At 37.9% G+C, this 21120-nt stretch overlaps 1 protein-coding gene across 2 annotated transcripts in view; it reads right to left on the bottom strand.

The window, feature by feature from the left end:
- Window positions 1-8039: 8039 nt before the first annotated feature.
- SIPA1L2 (signal induced proliferation associated 1 like 2) overlaps window positions 8040-21120 on the bottom strand; it is a gene marked incomplete at its 3' end in the record, with an annotated part of 85699 nt that continues 72618 nt past the window's right edge. Inside the window, exons 17-21 of one of the 2 annotated variants that reach the window (XM_080616042.1) lie at window positions 20155-20286; window positions 11996-12049; window positions 10927-11050; window positions 9100-9181; window positions 8040-8186 (exon numbers count right to left, since the gene is read on the bottom strand). In XM_080616042.1, the coding sequence (XP_080472168.1) occupies window positions 8040-8186; window positions 9100-9181; window positions 10927-11050; window positions 11996-12049; window positions 20155-20286 (539 nt within the window). The remainder of the gene's footprint in view (window positions 8187-9099; window positions 9182-10926; window positions 11051-11995; window positions 12050-20154; window positions 20287-21120) is intronic. The other variant, XM_080616043.1, reaches the window with a different exon arrangement.

Below are 21120 nucleotides of genomic sequence, written 5' to 3'. Positions count from 1 at the left end.
CATCAGATTATCCACATTATCATTATATGACCACAAGCTAAGGTTTCGAAAACTTAGGTAAGCAGGAAGGATAGCATCTCTTGTCTTACGTAGAATCATAGATAACAAGGTCAGAAGGGACCTCACAGATCATCTGGTCCAACCTTATTTGGCAAAAACTTGGTCTAGACAAGATGGCCCAGCACCTTGTGTCTGCTCACTGTTTACTCCATGCATGTTTTGTGTGATGGACAGTTTAAAAGGCCACAGGAGGACAGCAGAAAGGCAGGCTGCTTTGCTCTGGCATGGAAGCAAGCAGCGTGGTGCAGCACATGGAGCAGGAGAAAGCCACTGGAAGAAGGAGAGCAATAGAGAGCAGGAAGCCTGCAGGCTGGCTGTAGACTTGAATGAAACAAGAGACTTGCCTGTAACAAAAAGACACACAAATAACCTGCAAGTTGCTGGGGAAAATGACACTTTCCTTGGGTGTCAGATGGGACCATGCAATCTGGGAAGCTGCTCAAAGCTACATGGTACGAGCAAGAGGAAAAATCTAGCCCTCATAGGCAGAGAGCAAAGATTTAGTTGTGAACACCAGGAAAAAAACCCCGTCTCCACAGAAGATCAGAGTATCTCTGTCAGCAATTACCTTGCTTTCATCTGTATACCCATCAAATCAAGCATTAGAGGCTGGACACCCTTCTGATATTTCAGGCATATTCCCTTCAAGGAAAAGGTGCAGGTGTATCTGTGCCTCTGAGCATCTGAGATTCCTGTCAGCACAGTTTAGCAATTTCACTTCCAGTCACAACACTAAGGGGTTCATACCATTAACAGTAAGTGAGCATTTCCATGTCACTTGAAAAAAATGCAGCTTAGGTATTCTTGAGAACTTTCCTAGAGATGAAAAATACTGATTTTTATGGATGGAATTTGTAATATTTCTTGTAAAACGTGTGGGCAAGTCATTATTACCATACGGTTAGCCATTCACTGCAATGTGGCTTGCCATCTGCATGGCTTGTCAGAGAACCTGTGGTGCATTCAGGAATTATACACCGGCCTGTTAAATACGCAAGCCCACTTATTTCTCTCTAGGAGAATTCTTAAAGCATCTCTACAACATTATATAAATATTGTAAAGGACACTCATTGTGCTATCTGAAGACTGATTTCACTTTCTCGCCTTAGATTTCTTTCAGAGACTCTTCTATTTTATGTTTGGTTTAGACAAAAAAGAAAATCAGCAGCTGATGAACTCTGGGTTGCTCTGCAATAACAAACTAGAACAGACTGGGGAGGAAGGTACCAACACAGCCTGAGCAAGAATTCACACTTCAAGAATCCAAGAGGATTTTATGCATGAACCTTAATAAGGCTGTTTACAGATGATGAAACTCTCCCATCAGCATCCCTTTAAAGTTTCTCTGTATAAATATCAACAATCTTGCTGGACAATTGGCGAGACGTTAGGAGGCTTACTACATGCTGGGCTCTGAAGCTATCTAGTTTTAAAAAGCAAATGACTCATTTAATAGATATGGTTCTGTTGAAGGAACATTCTTTAGAGCTTAGTAAGAAGTTTAAACCACATTAACATTAGAAATCAATGAGCCAAAAATCTGGATCACTGAGGTCATGGTTAGTAAAGACAGTCTTAAATTTTATTCTCATATCCTGTTTTTTGGTCTAATCATTTGACCTGATTTTTAAGCATGATCTGGATGTAATTCACCATTCCACACAAAGACACTGATTCTTTTTCTCATATTTACTCTCTTCAGTAATTTCAATAACATTGAACCTGATTTACACAGGAAGAAATGAATACTTTTGCTGATATTTTCCAAAAAATCATCCACCCAGCCCACAAAGCACAGTCCAATTTAATGGTGTCATTTGGAGCTTTTCTGTCTGCATGATACACAGCTTCTGTTTGCTATGTGACATTAAAAATACATAGGAAAGAGCCCATTGTTTGCTTTCTCCTTTGAACGGCAGATTACTCATTCCTCATTGTCTAAGCCAGTGTAGACTGGAATTGATGGCTGGGTTTTCCCTCATTGGAAACCAGGTTGTCTCTGGTCTGTATACAGACTGAAAGCTTGATAAACAGATTTGTATATTAATTAGTGCTTATGTTTAAGATCCACTATTCATACACAAGCATTTCAGCAAACAGGCTTTGGATCATTCAAGCACTGAGCCACCTGAAGTTCTTTTTTAAGCTTCCTGACAGGAGAAGCTCAGAAAAGAACAAGATGGGATATTTATGTCTTTAACCCCCTGGCCCCTGTATTTCCTACAAAATGAAGATATTGCAAGTCTGAAGGAGCTTTTTAGTTTGTGCTTATTTTTACTGAACCCCCTACTGAGAAACTCAGCTCTTAGAAAATGAAGGGAAGACCAAGAGTCTAGGAGCTGTGTGGGAGAAGATAGGTAGCTCAAATTTGGGCAAAAAAAGCTTAAAGTTGCAGTAGTGCTATAATATACTTCCTGGAGCACTGCTCTTTAGCACAAGAGAAAAACATTTCTTGTTGAAAAGAAACACTGCGTCTTGGGGTTGTGAAAGAAACATCTATTGTCTTGAATAAAACATCTAGGTAGAGGGAGAAATATAGTATCGATGAAAATGCAGATATCTCAGATTTCCACAAAAAATTCTTCAGAAATTATTATCTATCAACATTATGCCTGAAATGAAAGCAAGACTACGGTGTTAGTGGTAACAGGAACCCCAGATGGCTAGACTAGTATTCACTACTGGACAACCCTAGGGTCACTTATTCATTTTATTATTAACAGCTTTGGTCACTCAAATAGTCATACACTTTCATCAGTTACAAAATACCGAAAGATGAAAACCAAAGATGAAAAGGAGAGAGCTTCCATCACTTCAAATTTGGTTTCAGTATAACCAAGTCCCATTGCTCAGACACTAAGCCATAACAATCCATGTGCTGCACACTGTCTCCCAAATTCCTGGCCCGGGCTAACTCATGACAGAAGGTTTTTACCCATGGTATTCTCACAATTGCCTTCTGGATTCGAAGTAGTATATTTACAAAAGACAAACAGGTTACATGAAAATTTCCTATTTTATTGAAGTTCTAGTCCTTGGACTTAAGAGTCATCTGTCATCAATGAAAGCACAACTCGTACATTGCCATGATTACTACTGGTGCACTTTGCATGTCTCGCGTTCTGACATGGTGTGGTTTTGCCTCCTTACTTTCTATCATCTGTCCTCAGATACATTTTAAACACCTCCAGCTCATGTCTAGGCACAAGGACACCTGAACTGGTATCAGCTGCATATTCAATAATTTTTTTACTTTTTTTTTTTTTTTTTTATTTAATGATATTGATCAGAAAATGCCCATCTACTGTTTTTCAGCTTTTGAGATTTCAACATTTGTATAGGAGGAACACAGGAAACCATGAAATAGATTTATAGCCTTTCTGCAACACTAACACGTTTGTATCATTTGTATTATCCATCTACCAGCCCCAGTTTATTCCATGAGCATAAGGTCAATATGACTACTACTAGAATAATTCTGTGCTGCTATATAGGAAAGAAGCCTTTAAATATCAATGGTTAGTGAAGGAAAAAGGCTCATGTTAAGAAAATTGAAGGACACAACAATTTTCCTAGAGAAGTCGATAGAATAAATAGGATTCCAATCCTAATATGTTTGAAACCTTCAGGTGATTTCTAAAATGGAAGGCTTGGACAATTTGGTCTGTTCAGTCCATTCTCCTGCTGGGTCCCCATAAGTTGTTGCAACATCCAGCAATGTTGGCTGTCTGAAAGGAGAATCAAAATAAACCTAAGACAATGTCCCCTCTATCTCCTAGCCCATTTTATTTCCTCTCTCTCCCCCCTTCTTTTTTTTAATTGCTTCCCTGGTGAAGGCTTTGGAAATCTGCTAGTCACAGTTATTCTGGAAATACACATTCTTGCCTGGTTGTTATGCCCATGAGTCAAAACTGATTCAGAAAGCTACTGCTGTAGTAAGCCAATGAATGACTTCAGAGTCAGCAAAATAGCAAAGATTTACATCGCAAGGCTGGATGAGATTGTCCCTGCCTCGGCTTTCTGTTCTGCAGCCTCTGTGAAGAACAACGTAGGAGCAAAGGCAGCAAAATGTTTAGGTGCTGCCTCTCTACAGCTTTGTCTAAAACCACACAGGCCTGTCCAAACCAGACATGTACTGCAAAAATCCTCCCTCTCCCTCATGTGCCATTGGATTCTTCTTAAGAGAAACACAAGTGAACATGATGAAGTGTGAGGAATCAAGACAAAAATACAACCTGCGTGCATAGAGAAAAGAGGTGAGATTAAGAGTTATATTCCTGGCAAACTTATTTCTGGCATTACTAAGGAACACCTCTCCTCTCAGTTTGCACAACCTGCTCCCAAACCCACAGAAGCAAGCTTTTCTTTGCTTTCCAGTTGAAGAACCTTCTTTTTCTTCTAGTCTTTGCTGTGGAAGAAAGAAGCTGGGGTGAACAATAATATCGTTTTGGTGATAATAAATGGTTTTGATGGTTTCAAATTGTACAACACAATTCCTGAGTTTCACTGACTGTCATGTATTAAAACCAGTCAGCACAGAGAGCTCAAGAAATGCTGCAACAACAACATAATGCACATTGCAATTCCTTTTTTCCAGACTGAAAATTGTTTTCCTAAGCAACTGCTCCACAATAAGCTAGTTTGTATTACAAATATTTTAAACATTTTTCCACATATAACTGGATTTCGGGCACGAAAAATACGAACTACTGTAAGACTTTATATTAAACTACACGCAGAGGATGTAGATAGCTTCTGCATAAAGTCATATGGTGCCTAAACGACAGTATGAACAGAAAAATACAAAAAATTATCCTTTATGTTTGATCTAGTGGTCTCAGAAAAAAACAAATTAAATAAAATACAGTGCACATTGCAAGAAATGTCTCAGTAAAGAGCCCTTCAGTAAAGACCTACACAGAAATTAGGGTGCCTCTTTTAAGGCAGAAGCAGAGTATTTTGCAGTTTAGCCATGATTTGTATTTGTCCCTTTTACAAAAGTAAACTCCCACACTGGCCCACATGTTTGATTGCTGCACCTCAGTACTTCACAGCATGATCTACAGTGCTGGGAAGACTTTGTTGACATCTAAACCACTTCCATATTACTGTTTTAATTCAGATCACAAACACATCTTGAAAGTGAATTTCCCAGTCATCTCCACTTAGTCTGCTTTGGTTCATAAAGATTGGTCTTGCAGCACAGAGCTTCCAAAGCCAAGCCAGAGCCCATCCAACATATGACTTCAGCCACTAAAAGGTGTCCAGTTATAAGACCACAAGAAAGAGTCTGAAGGACCTCCTCCCACCCCCAAAACCTCTAACCAACACTCTAAGTTTTCCTAGTGCTTCACACTTGTTGCTTATGTACTTAGCTTTGCCTCCACATGTCTAAAACAGGCATTTGTTATCAAAATGTCTCCAAGAGGATTATTCTTAAAACCAGTTAATTAAAATGTCCAATTAAATGTCCTTTACCTATGTGAAAACTGTATTATGGTCTCTGATGAATATTGCATTTGAGACATGACATTAAAACAGTAGCAGCCAGACTAAAAACTTAGTCCTGTGGTGGATGTTACTTAAGGAAGAACCATGTACCTTGAACACAACCGCTTTTGTCAGCAAAGGGAGTAACAGATTTGCAGACAAAGTTTTCTGTCACATTTGGAAATAAAATGTTTTCAATTGGATGAGAAAATAAGCAAAATAACTGCTGAAAATACTTCAGTGTAGTGCAGGTAGTTACAATCACATTTGTTTTCAAGAACTGAGCAAAAAAGAGCTAAAATGAGTGCTGGTCTACAAATTCTTACACAAACCTAATACCGTCCCTTCAGAACAAGCTGATTATCAAGTTCATTTCAGTTGGCACGGCCTTCTGAAGCCATGGATGAACCAGTCCTCACAGAAACATGTTCACAGACAAATTGCTCAAGTTGTTCAGTGCTGTTTTTTGGCAAGGGCTCCAGCCAGATGGGTTTGCTAATGACTCCTGTAAGGTGCTTAATTCAGAATCTAGTGTGATATATGACTGCCACGTTTAATTACTCTGTTAATGCAGCTTAATGGATATTGTTTGGTATGCAAAAGTCAGAGTTTTTGATGAAAAATACAAAGGCAAGCTAATCTTTTTCATTTGAAAGCCTCTAATATCTGCCCATGTGAAACCTTTCCCAAGAGCAGCCATTCAGAACAGGTGCTACAGCAAAGGCAGACATTTTTTCAAGTCACGGAACATTTCTGACCCAATGTGCAATCGCAATGGACACAGAATTTTACTTGCATTGGTTGAATATATTTTTTAACTATCCAACAATTTTCTGTAGGTTTGCTTGAACGTATTCAGTTGCTGAAAGTAAACTGATTTTGAACTATTGTTTTTTTCTCTCAGTAGGGTAGCTTAAATGTGCTCATTAGCTTCATTTCATTTTGCAAAACTTTACTCTTTTGGTGTAGACTCAGTACTATACACAAAGCATCTCACACATGCTAATGCTGCAATCAAATCTGCAATTGCAGGCACAAGAAGATGGCAAGCTATTTGCTGCCACAACTGTTGTAAAGTAATATGAGAAAACCAGACCCCTTTTCAAAACTATCTTTAGGATGTATTTTTCTGTAAAGCTGCTTTTTCTCTACGTCACATATCAACGCCTATGAACAGCCAAAACAGCTTTTGTTTCTTGTCCCAGGAAGCTACCTCCTCAGTTATAGGAAAGGACACACTGAAGAAATTAACTTTGATAACACTGACAATCCCTCATTGGCAACAAGGGATCATAAGAGCAAAGGGGTCACACTGTCTCTGGATTGAGAACCCAGAGTGGGCTGTATGGGAACCTGAGCTATTACCGATGACAGTGATTAGACATGATAAAGTAATTTAGGTTTAGATTTTTAACATTTATTAAAAAAGCAGGATGTATGTTCATTTCAAATTAAACAGTTAAAAATGTTAAAGCATACAAACAAATCAATTGTGTACTAGCAGCATCCAATTGTTAGAATTTTCTAGAACTCCTCAGTACAGTCTTGGCAAGCTAAAAATATTACAACTTGCAACCAACTGACCTCACCATAGTGCAGATAAAACAAACTTTATAAAAACAACAATTTAAGGTTAAATAAGCTTAAATAAAGGTGTTAAATACAAGACACTTGATCAAAGCTTCTGTACAAAGATAAACAAATTTGGCATTGTACAATTGATTGGCTGGCTCACACCATACATGATTCCAATAGTTAAGCAGTCTAACTGTTTGGATGAACATCAACTATACAAAATTAACTGAAGTCGGAAGTGGGCTAACCCCAGTGAGCCATTTACAAGGCATGTCTATTTTAGAAAATCAGAACACTGTTTATATTCAGGCACCATTTGTTCCTGCAAATAAATAATCTCTAATGTATCTGCATCCAAACTAGTGTTAAACACATCAGTGCTAACATTTTATAAACACAGCTTTGTGACTATTCACTATACCTCCATTCTTATTGCTATGACAATGTGGACTGTGGAAATAAAACTACTGTACATACAAAAAAATAGAGCACCTTTTAAACATTAAAGTATATGTCTGGTTATTCTTTTTATCTTACAATACTGAAGCCCAAGCTAATGTAAATTGCTTTAACATCTTCACCAGTGCACCTGAAATGCAGGAACTAAAACCCCAAATATTCCTCTTCAGGCAAGCCCCAGCAAGAGCATCTTCTAAAAATGTCTAAAATGACACTAAGGATTTTTTACATTCATCTGCACACAAACAAATATCTGCTATTCTCTGCTTTCTTCATATGAATTTAAAGATGAATTACCACAGTTCTCTCTCCTTTTCAAATGAATCAAGCTGGATAGAGAATGTAGCAGAAACACCTAAAATGGATTGTGAACACAGTGAAATTATTACCCCGCTAATTCAAAAAAATGCAGCTGTTACATTGCTCAAATAAGTATTTTCCAGGGGCCCCATCATTAGGATTTTTTATCTATTGTATTGAAAAACCATTCTGTAAATTTCCTCAGTTGAGCAGCTGCTGTTTGAGACTCCTCCTGAAGTCTCATGTTATCTTGTCTCAGATGTTGTACCTCTGCTTGGAGAACTGCCTTGTCCTGTTTTTCCTGGTTAACAAAGATACAAGTTGATTAAAGTGAGTAGTCATGATGACAGCATTTATTTTTGTGGTTAATATTTCTGTGCAAGTCATACAGCTATATTTTGTTGAGCTCCCTAACCCGTTCTGACAACTACTAAGTTAATTCCCCAAATAGCCTACAACCACTTCATTCATTCTGAGAAAATACTGTAAGCTAAAAGGAAAACTGGATGTTACTTTAAGTATAAAAATCGTTTTCTCCATTTAACAACAACAAAAAATAGTGCCTTAAAAGGATAAGAAGTTTTTACTTATTACAAGTCATATCACAGTATCACAGTATGTTAGAGATTGGTATGTGAGAGCCCAAGTCATAAGGAACTGAATTCAAATACGTGTTAAGGAAGAAAAATATCTAATTTCATAATTTTCCCTTACATGATTATTTTTTTACCAAATCAGGCTCATTTCTACCAGTCTTGGCATTGTCTCCAGCTTAGAAATTATACAGCAAATGAGACACAGAGCAAGTCATTGTTACAGAATCAAGATACCGCAAGGCAACAAGGATGATGAATTGGATTGTTAACTACTTCAGATTACTGCCTATGTCCATATATCTATCCTCTGTTACATCCAAGGTACAATAAATGGAGATAAAGTGCCTCATTCTTTCTGGGGCATGACTACAGGTAGGGTAGGCATTCTGGAGTAAAGACCCATAAACTACTTTACTTTGCCTCCGGGCAGCTTGTTCACATAGCCATTCCCGCAGGACCTTCTAGCACCTCTGTGTTGTGATCAACCACTGGGCTCTACCATTCATTAATTACACTGTCTAGTTTAACTAACATACTTTTTTCAAGTCCTTGATGAATTCAGCATAAAAATATAACTATTACACCTGGAGAGTAGTAATACTGATAATGATCTTTTACCTTTCTCAGGTCGGTTTGTAGTTGCCGGAGAATGACTTCTAGCTGGTTTACTTTTCCTGTCAGAGTACTCGGAGCATGTTCCCTGTAAAATAAACCACTGCCTTCACTCTCAGTTAGTTAAAATCATTTTCTCCCCCAACTTTTGTAGAGTAACACTTTCAGCGACAGCAAAGGGAACAAATCAATTTAGACATAGTTAGGAAAGCAGAGACAAAACCAGCATCAGCAAAAGACTATTACTGAACACAAACCCACTGCTACAATATCTGAAATGTGACACTGCCTCTCAAATTAGGCAGAAATTACAATGATTTTAAGAAGGCATGTTTTCAGAATGATTTGCACATACCCTCACTGTGCAAGTCATATTTGCTGCTAAACAGTGAGCCAAGCACATTTGTGAACAAGCTGCTTTCCGATAAGGACTGTACTAATCTGAAGCAAGCTACAGCAGCAATTATTGTCAACCAAAAAAGCTGTTAAGAGTTCTTTTGTCTGGCCTGCAGTTGTGTCATTTCCAGTAAAGGATAAACCTATGGCTTTATGAAGACAAATATTTTGTTTAAAGGTCACAACATGAAATATTGCCACAGGTTAATCAAATGCATAACTGAAGGAAAACACTGTGAATAGCTTCCATTTCCTGTATAGCAATGAGCACTGTGGGAGATTGTTTCATACATGTTATAGGTGAAATTAGCCATGATGTGAATCATTTTGTCTGGAAGACAGAAATTTTATATACAAAGCTGAATCAGCTGCTTCATGCAAGTGCACAAATTTGATAGATCTGTCGATGCTAAAAATGGAACGTCTTTAATAGTCTCTTGCAATTTTTACTAGGCCAGGGAAAGACGTGGACTTAGAAGTCATTACAATAAATGTGCTTTACCATGTAAGTAAGTTAATTTGTGTAAAATTGGCTCAAATTAAAATGTGATAGTCTAGCAAGCAAGAAGAATTTTCCCTCCGTTTCTTGCTCTTCCATTCCTGCAACTGAAGAGCAAATATAATAAAAAACATGTTTTTTCTTTTAAAGAAGTGTGCTAGTGGACAGATTATACTGCTGAATCTGTGTGTTTAACAGGTATATTACTCACAGCAGGGAAGATGGGGAAAAAACCAAACAAAACCAAAACCAAACAAGCAAACAAAGACAAACCAAAAAAACCACCAAACAAAAACAAAACCAAAAAACCCCAAACCAAACCAAACCCCATAAAGACCAAAAAGAGAATAATTTCTCACAGAGCACTAGCAAGAATTTTAAGAATTGGACAGTTTGGCATTAAAATTTCCTGCAGTTCTCAGTTACAGGTTCTCTTCATTAATTTACCTCTCTATAAATGAAAAATTATGGATTTGCAAGTAGTTAATAGTTGAAAAAGATAGGTAGGAAGACCTGTTTCAAGCTCTGAGCCATTTGCTGCAGATCAGGTTACTTCATACTATAGAGTTGAGCTGCTATCATCAGTTCTACTCAAATGAAAATAAAAAAAAAAGCATGACAAATTATTATTGCATAGGAAGGATACAGAGAAAAATCTGAGTAGCTGAAACTCTGCATCTAACTATAGTCTACATTAGAGGCCTGTTCTAATGAGGGCGCTCTATCTGACTATACACTACAAACTTTCTAGGTAGAACTGCTCAGAAACTGATTCCAGGAAACAACATTTTTCACAGTTAAAGACGTGGTCAGTCAGGGTAACAGGTCTCCCATCAAGTATCAGTGAAACACGCAGACAGGCAATTTGATGTGCAACACTAGGAGAAAATCTTTTCTTAAGAGATTTTTTTAAGAAACACACTTTAATTCTAACATACCCAGCAGCCTCAAGGAAATCTTTTCCATCTGTGGGACTCTCATCCAAAGGTAACTCTTGTGTTCCTTCCAAACCCTGAGCTTGCTGCATATCATTCAAGGTGCAAAAAGATGCTACTCTCTGATCTGCAAAAAAGTAACATAAGGATACATTTAAAGCTGGACATATATACAAAATAAAAGACTATATTACAGCCATTATCCTGGTTCAGTTAGAAAAATGGATGTATGTTTCTGTATCACAGCTTTGAAAATAATCAGCAGAAGTAAAGTTTATTTCAACTAGTTGGCTTCCCCACATCTGCATCCAAAGGCAACCCCAAAGCAATTATTTTTTGTGTCTATCAGTGGAGTAAGACAGATTTGTTTGGACCAGTCAATGCTGATATGAACAGTAAATCGGTCTTGATGAAATCTGCAGAAAACCATTTGAGAATTCAGGGCCACAATCAATGACAATAATTCCACAAACAGGTTTGCATTTCCCATGGACTTAAACCCATCAGATTCCTCAGAAATCTGCACTACTAATTTTGTACTGTTTTGCTGTCTCAAGCATTTGCAGAACCTAATGGTAATCTGCGTACTTGAAAAACAATAAATTCACACTCTTTTCATCAATTGAGTTTTTGCTATATATATTACTAAGGAATGCTATTATCTACATTGGATTCCACTGGAACATAATCTAACAAGCACAGATGTAATTACCTATGGATATACAGTGTGGTTGCCAAAATACATCAGTCACCACATAATAGAAGTATGCCATGCAGATCATCATTGCACAGAACAGGAGTAAATGATGCATTCATTAGGATTTAATTTGTCTTCTTTAAAAAACCAAAATATCCATATTCTGTGGAGATTGATTTAACTTATTTCTGTCAAACAAAATTCCATTTCTGTAGGCTTGCATAAATTCTGGCGACAACATGCCTGCCTTGCCCTTTCTCCCCTTGCTCTACCACCCCGCAGGCCCAAAGCTTGCATTATCATGCAAACGTGCAAACATAGGAAATATTAAAGAAAGTTTACAAAAGGCAAAAGTCATCAATCCCAGACCATCACCTAGAAACGACGTGTGATGACAGAACGGCCCAAATTCTTCATCTGAGTCAAAACCTGGAATAAGATTTAGAATGTTCCTATAAACAAGACAGTCCATCTCCACTGAAGCAGCTGTGGCCCTCAAGTACAGTGCACTCAGTGGGATATTCCCCATGCAACCCATGCTGGCTCTCACTTGAAGCCTTGCAATGCCATTTTTACACAACACTTAACTTTACAGCGAAGCATGAGATATCATGCCCCATGTCTTTAACAGTAGTACCCAGTATTGCGACACAACATGAGAACTTGGCATGATACCTTAAAGACAACACTCCAAACTATTAGTGCTCAAACAGTGAATACAGGCCAGATCAGTTTAACTAGGAAGGAAATTTTGTTTAATAAGTTCTACCAAATAAAAATAGGAAATCACTAGAAAGCTCTTTGAAGGGATTTTTTTTCTAAATGAGTAGTTTTAAGGAATAGCAAGGAATGAAAATTCATTCAATAATATAATGAAAAAAAGTTGCATGCAATTTTTTGCCCAATTTTAAAGATCACAGATCATTTCCCCTGCTTTTATCCTTATTTCTGGCTGCTGTCACATCTTGGCAAATGTGAACAGACTTTTTCATAGTGCTGACAATATGGTAAGAATTTTAAACACTAAAACAATGACATCATTTACAGATTTAAAACTTTCTAAGTTGAATAGATTTAGTTACAACATATAAACAAAAAATAGTTTCTCAGGTCAAACACACTATGTAGGCCAGAAACAAGACAGTGTAAGCAGTTTGGAGTGTATATCTAATCACTAACTTCACCTTTATACTGTTCACCTTTTCATGACCACCACTTGTTAGAGGAAAACAAAGCCAGCAACAAATGTTTTGCTGTTGCTGTTTTTTCTATGGCAAACAGTTGGTTACATGGGGCATTGTGTCTCAGAGGCAATTCTATTATAATATAATAAATCTCTATTTTTCTCCCTCTGCTGACTAAGCTTAATTAAAGAGAATTGCCACTCGTCTGGTTTATTTTGTCAGTTGAGAAAACAGTTTGTCAGCTTGATCTCCCCAGCAGTATATGAAAGCATCTTTTTCTTGACAGATAAAACCAGGTGCAAAACCAGGTACATGCAGCTGTTAATGAAATCACAGGGTGTCATATTAAAACACAATATTTTAAAATATTTTTGCATTATTTCAACCCACAACAAAAATATAAAAAGATGATGTTTGCAATGAAGTGTAATGTGTGCATTAACTTCTTCTTCCTTGTATAATCCCTAATGAGTTTCAACTCCACAATTTAAAAGTAACAACACTTGGAGTAGGAAATAAATTGTTAAACCTTTTCTATTTTCCTAGTATAACTTAAATATATTTTTCTGATATTCATATCTTTCTTTACAAAATAGGAAACCATATTCTCACATTCATCAGGCGAGGAATTAAGTCACTATGTGGCCAGTAATAACTAGGGAGTCTCCAATGATATATGATTTAAGTTCCTATCTTCCTCTTCAAAGAGTAGTTAGCTCCTCAGTTTTCAAAAGCCACATTAGTGTCAAAAGCATTCTCTGAACAAGTTAGCTAGTAACACGTAAGTCTCTGTAATAAACACTGTATCAACAAGATCCTGGACTAGCAAAATATTTTGCCTGCTCTCCCTGCAAGTATTCATGCTTAGCAAGTTTCACCAATTTACTATTTAAATAAGAACTGGTTTTAAACCTGAGTTGTGGTGAAGGTTGAATTTGTACTTCAAAGCGCAAAATCTTCCTGCTGATTTTTGGTTTATTTGTTCTTAACAGAATTGGCTTGACTCTATATTCGTGAAAATGAAATCAAAGCTACCTTCCACTGACAGTTAATCTTTCAAAAGAAAAATGAAGTGTATTTCTGGCTATGATGCTGTACATATAAATTCTGTTTCTTCCAAACCACAGGGACACCTCCTATTCAGTTCAAGTGATATGTAGATACTAAACAGAAGAACATGCACGTAAATCTCAGAGCTCTCATTTTTATCTGGGACATCCTTTCCAAACCCCACAGAGGACTCGTGCATAGAAAAGTATTTACAAAAACATACTCGTGTTTATATTAAAACTTTAAGCAACAGTTGACTTGTTTTTGGTCTTCCTAAAATTCATGTCTCACTTTAAAATGATACAATTGTACAGTTGTAACCAGTAGGAATTTGAATCTGGTTTTTCATTGTTCCAGACTACTAACAGAGGCCAGAAAAAACTTCAGACAATTTTGACGTACTGGAAAGCAGAAAAGGCTAAAATGAATATAGCGCATGAAGCTGATCTCTCATTATTAATAAGTCAAAGTCTATTCACAAACATACACTGACATCTGCACTGAAGCAAAAAAGTTACACATGCATGAACTAGAAATGACCAAACATTAACAAAATATTTTATCTTTTTTTTTTTTCTAGCAGTTTAACACACTAATTTGATTAAAATAATTATCTGTCTTGCTGAATGCTTCACTTCTTTCTCATTATGTTATGCGTAGCATTACTTGCATTAAGCTATAAGATTTTTAAATGAAAGATTAAAATAATATTAATTATAGTAGCACAGATGTTTCTGCAAAGATAAATTGGCAGTAAGAAATACTGCATTCTGATTGGCACTTGTAGACGTTCATAAAAATAACTTGGATAAAAAGTCAGAAGTTGAAACCACCTGTTCTAATGAACTAAATCAGAGATATCAGAGGGCTTTTTGTAGGCTCTTAATGCCCACAGATTTATTTACCAAACACTAAACAGCTTTTCTAAAGCACAATAAATCCAGTTTAAGGAAGCACAAATGGTAAAAACTTCTATTTATAATAACAATTCATATTTATGTTTGGTTCAATTCTCTTCTGTAATGACAGTAACAGATAGGGACTGTATTTGTTGCTTCTCCTTTTATTCCCCAAAACATCAAAAAGATCCAAAATTAGCCACCAGCAAATAATACACATATTGAAAGCCAGTCCTTCTTCCCTAACCTGGAGATCTATTGGAAGGATAATACAAAAACATAATTAAAAAAATGCATTCTCTTCCATATTCTTCTCTGAGTTTTTTTATTCTCCTTTTTCTATTTTGGCATTCCAATTTATTCTGTAAATCCCCATATCTTTATCTTTACTCAGTTCAACATACTTGCTTTCTTTTTTTTGCTTCAACTTCTCATTTTTCACTACAACTGCCCTCCCTAAACCCATACCTCTTTTGCTGTACAGTCATATCCAGTTCTATCAAATTTTAATGTTTGTTTCATGGAGGGATACAAAAATATTACAACAGTGTATTTCCAGCATGTCACCTGGTCCTTGGTTACTGCCTCTCTGCTTCTCCCACCAAAAAAAGAGAAGGGGACTGGAAGTATCCAATCCATGCATGAAAGAAATGGAAGGCTACCCCTTGCTACTGTCTAAATGCATGATAAAGATGACCTCTGGATAAATATCAAACACTATGTCCTGTGAAGCGAAGACTTAAAATAACATTGCACTGTGTTCCAGCTTATGGACACTGACCCTCAACGAACACAGCTCAAGCAAAACTCCTTACTGATGCAGCTTCTGGATCCTGTGGAGTTAACACCTGCACAGCTCACCACTATGAAGACCTGCCTTAAGAATAACAGAGGATTTTCAGGAAAACTTTGAAGTAAATATTCAGCTTCCTTCAAAAGATCTTGCCAAGCAAAAGCAGTGAAAATGACATGCTCACAAAGTGGAAAGCATTATCATAGAATCATAGAATAGTTAGGGTTGGAAAGGACCTTAAGATCATCTAGTTCCAACTCCCCTGACATGGGCAGGGACACCTCACACTAAACCATGCCACCCAAGGCCTCATCCAACCTGGCCTTGAACACCGCCAAGGATGGAGCATTCACAACTTCCCATCATACTTTCAATTAAAAAATAAAAAATACTGGCTTACTTCACCCTCATAGACTACAGTTTAAACCCTACTGCTCTACACATGACCAAGGCTTCAGTTCAGAAAAAAGCTAATGCTAATTAATAAACAACCGTCAACTGTTTATTTGGGGGAAGGGCAGGGTAGCTAAAAAAATTAGACCAGTGTTCTTGTTACACCCATGAGTAAGCTCTGAGTACAGATAATGGTAGCAAAAATCTTGCTACTATATTTAATTCTTAATCCAATTAATATCAATATTATAAGCACCTAAAATATTTTAAGACAGACAGATGAAGGATTGTGAGGCCCACATTATGGAGGTTGAACTGATCAAAATATCTAAGTTGTGAATACACAACCTAGAGAGATCACAGGAGAAATTCCCTGACACTGGAATCAGATTGGTAATTCTAATTAATCAGTATTAAGAAAAGACCTTGTACAAAATCTTGTATCCAGGTTCTATAACAGAACACAACTTTGAAATACCAGGTCGGCAAAGTCAAACTAGAGAACAACTCTAACACTAACTTCTTCAATTAGTATTAAAAAAATCCTATCTGGTTTGCATTCTTTTTTATTGAAGGTTCAGGGGGGTGAAGGGTGTTTATTTTGGATTTTTTTTTGAGACTGCCCTATATAAATGTGATCACATTTTCACCCAGTTGAATAGAAAGATCAAAGCAGTTTTACATTCAGAAGTGGACAACCTTTAGAATCATCCACCCTCTTTTCACACTGATAATAACGCAGAACAGCAATTTCAAGCTATCTTTAAATAGTAAGCTGAAGCAACTCCCCAGTCAACAACATTAAAAAACACAGGGAAGCTTCATCTGCTAGTTCATATCCAACATATTCACTCTCAGTGATTTTTTCATGACATGCCTATCAGTTATTCTTTTTAAATGACATTCAAATTGCAAGACATAAGAGAGGAAGTTGAACAACGGCTTAAAAATTCAATTTCTTGTAAAAAATCAAATTGCAGTACTGTGAATTTAGTCAAAACATTTTATAAATCCTCTAACATACACAGATGTCTCTACTGCAGTCCTAAACAGAAAAGGATTAAATTCCTTCATACAAAACTAGATTATTATTTACAACTCAAATTCTTATAATACTTAAAAAAACCAAAAACCAAAACAATGAACAATATTGGTTGATATTCAAGGATCAGCTGCTACAAGCTCAGGAGTGTTGAGTCCTGACTAGAAGAAAGTGCAGCAGGAGGGCCAGGAGACCTCCATAGATGGATAAGGAGCTGCTGAGGAAACTTAAGAAGCTTACAAAAGGTGGAAGCAAGCACAGGCAGCCTGGGAAGAATACAGGGATGCTGTCTGGGAAGCTAGGGACCAGGTCAGGAAAGCTAAGACCCAGTTAGAATTAAACTTGTCTAGGGATGTTAAGGATAACAGGAAGTTACACTGAAAATAAAAGGCAGACTAGGGACAACGTGGGCCCTCTCCGGAAGCTATCAGGAGAACTGGCTACCCTGGATTTGGGGAAGGCTGAGGTTATTAATGATTTCTTTGCCTCAGTCTTCACTGGCAAACACTATGACCACATCACTCAAGTCTTGGAAGGCAGACGCAGGGACTGTGAGAATGAAGACCCTAGGCCCACTGTAGGAGAGGATCTGGTTAGAGACCATCTTAAGGACCTAAACATGCACAAGTCCATGGGACCTGATGAAATCCATCCGCGGGTCCTGAAGGAGCTGGCGAATGAAGTTGCTAAGCCACTGTCCATCATATTTGAAAAATCATGGCAGTCAGGTGAAGTTCCCGACTACTGGAAAAAGGGAAATATAACCCCCATTTTCAAGAAGGGGAAAATGGATGACCCGGGGAATTACAGACCAGTCAGTCTCACCTCTGTGCCTGGCAAAATCTTGGAGCAGATTCTCCTGGAAGGCATGCTAAGGCACATGAAAAACAAGGAGGTGGTTGGTGACAGCCAGCATGGCTTCACTAAGGGGAAATCCTGCCTGACCAATTTGGTGGCCTTCTATGATGGGGCTACAGAACTGATGGACAGGAGTAGAGCAGTTCATGTCATCTACCTGGATTTGTGCAAAATGTTTGACACTGTCCCACATGACATCCTTGTCTCTAAACTGGAGAGACATCAATTTGATGGGTGGACCACTCGGTGGATAAAGAACTGGCTGGATGGTTGCACACAAAGAGTTGTGGTCAATGTCTCAATGTCCGGCTGGAGACTGGTAACGAGTGGTGTCCCTCAGGGATCGGTGTTGGGACCGGTCTTGTTCAACATCTTTGTCGGTGACATGGACAGTGGGATTGAGTGCGCCCTCAGCAAGTTTGCCGATGACACCAAGCTGTGTGGTTCGATTGATACGCTGGAGGGAAGGGATGCCATCCAGAGGGACCTCGACACGCTTGTGAGGTGGGCTGATGCCAACCTTATGAAGTTTAACGATGGCAAGTGCAAGGTCCTGCACCTGGGTCGAAGCAATCCCAGGCACAGCTACAGGTTGGGCAGAGAAGAGATTCAGAGCAGCCCTGCAGAGAAGGACTTGGGGGTGTTGGTCGATAAGAAAATGAACATGAGCTGGCTTCAGTGTGCGCTCGCAGCCCAGAAAGCCAACCGTATCCTGGGCTGCATTAAAAGGAGCGTGACCAGCAGGTCGAAGGAGGTGATCCTGCCCCTCTACTCTGCTCTCGTGAGACCTCACTTGGAGTATTGTGTGCAGTTCCGGTGTCCTCAACATAAAAAGGACATGGAACTGTTGGAACAAGTCCAGAGGAGGGCCACGAGGATGATCAGGGGAGTGGAGCACCTCCTGTATGGAGACAGGCTGAGAAAGTTGTGGCTGTTCAGCCTGGAGAAGAGAAGGCTGCGTGGAGACCTCATAGCAGCCTTGCAGTATCTGAAGGGGGCCTATAAGGATGCTGGGGAAGGACTCTTCATTAGGAACTGTAGTGATAGGAGACAAGGGGTAACAGGTTAAAACTTAAACAGGGGAAGTTTAGATTGGATATAAGGAGGAAGTTCTTTACTGTGAGGGTCGTGAGGCACTGGAATGGGTTGCCCAAAGAAGTTGTAAATGCTGCATCCCTGGCAATGTTCAAGGCCAGGTTGGACAGAGCCTTGGGTGACATGGTTTAGTGTGAGGTGTCCCTTCCCATGGCAGGGAGGCTGGAACTAGATGATCTTAAGGGCCTTTCCAAACCTAACTATTCTACGATTCTGACAAACAACAAAAAATTTCTATCTTGGACTCAGACCATCAGTTCTTCAGCATTATCTACAGATATCTAAGGTTTTTCCAGTTAAAATGCAACAAGTGAGTACTCATCCTCCCTAGGACACGGCTGACCTCAAAATTTTTATTAACATTGAAAAATATTCTTCAAGTACAAAGTTACAGTTAGTCATTTACTGATCCACATTTATTTTCAGTTAAGATGTCAATAGCAAATAGCAGGATATTCCCTGAGCAATGAAACATAGAAATGCATGGGAACTGTTGTCAGATACTCAGTGTCACAGTACTTCCTGCCAGCTACAACAGTCAGAAATTCTAGGACAGCACAGCGACCTAACTGCAACACCCCTCAGAAACAACAAAATGCAAGCATTTGACTGTATGTATTCATATATACACTCAAACCAACATCCCCCTTTCTGTGTTTATACATTATGTGTAGGTTTAGCTCTCAGAGAAGCAAATGAGATTTTTTCTAAGTTAACTTGGTCTTATAATTTAAGAATTGAATAACATTGGTCTATGCCTTGCACCCCAAGTTCTGCTACCAGAAAATATGGTGTCCATTTTTGCTGTTTTTCAAGGGCTCATAATGAAAACTGAGAGGGACTGCAACATCATCTGGACTACAAATAAAAGTTGACAAGCACAACACAATAAACTCAGGGAAGCGTTACTTCCAGTTTCATTTTAAACATCTAAATTAAATGCTTTGAATCTCTCCTTCAACTGATTTATCCAATTGATTACAGAAGGAATTTAGGCCCATAAATGGATGAACTGTATTAAGACAGATACTGAAAGTATCATGAATACCCCAAATTTTCAGTGACAATATTCCACACTGAATAGAAGTACTGCCAAAAGAACTCAAAGGCTACGGAGGCAGACACTGAATTTTTGTAATTCAAAACGTGGCTATACATTAAAAAAAAAAAAAAAAAATTTGTGCACCGAACATTAACCTTTATTCAAATTTTCCTGTTACCTTCAAACGCTCGTGCAGCATCTACCAGGTGAGACCAGTCTAGCCCTGTGGCAGTGTCTGGCAGGGGCATCAGGCCAGGATCATTGAATTTGGCTTTATCAGATAAGGACCCATCTGAGAACCAGAATTCATCTAAACAATAAACACAATAATTAGTCTTCCTATAACAATGATGTACAATTAATTTTGCAGCTATTTTAATGAACTGTAAAAAATTTGTAAGCAAAGAGTGCTTATCTCATTTCTCTTGTTTCTGTCTTTTCAATAGTTCAATACTCAGTATGGGCAGAACAATATTTAAACTTCATCAGAATAAGATGGGAAGGGTTTCTAATGGTTTTTTTGTGCCAGTTTGCACATGATGTGTTCTTCACATTTTCATGTGAATGCTGTGCGAGTAGGCAGCATCCATTGTTAAAGCATACCGTATTAAACCTGAGCACTGAGCAGAAAAGTTGCTAGATACACAAAGTTACATTTTTAAGAAAGCTGTGAAACAACATACAAGATGTGTACATGCAGAGTTTTATCCTGAAACTTAAATAGCTCAGTTCCAGAAGCAATTTAAAAATATCACCTGCTTTTCTTTTAATGCATTTGTAAGTTCTAGACTATATCCAAAACTCACTTTCATATTGAAAATATTACCCTATTAGTTTAATATTTGTAGCTATATATTTGAGAACATAAGACTTGTGTGCCAATCTCTAAGCTCCAGAATGAGCTGCAATACATTGCCTGCTGTAGATAAAGTGTATATTAACTGAAATGTATACACTATAAAGTTACTTCAAACAGTTTTCAGTCATGCAGTCTTTTGGAAAGGTACCATGAACATGCATGTTAGAGGAGATGCCAATTTTCACAGTTATCTTAAACAGTTTTACATTTTCTGTATTTATCCATAACAATCTTCACTCTGATCAATGCAAATGCATTAAAATGAACACTGCTGAATGAGCACAC

The sequence above is a fragment of the Psittacula echo genome (assembly GCF_963264785.1).
Source record: "Psittacula echo genome assembly, chromosome: 4".
Taxonomy (NCBI): Eukaryota; Metazoa; Chordata; class Aves; order Psittaciformes; family Psittacidae; genus Psittacula; species Psittacula echo.
The sequence above is the reverse complement of the archived record's forward strand: the minus strand, read 5'-3'. Positions and strand labels throughout refer to the sequence as shown.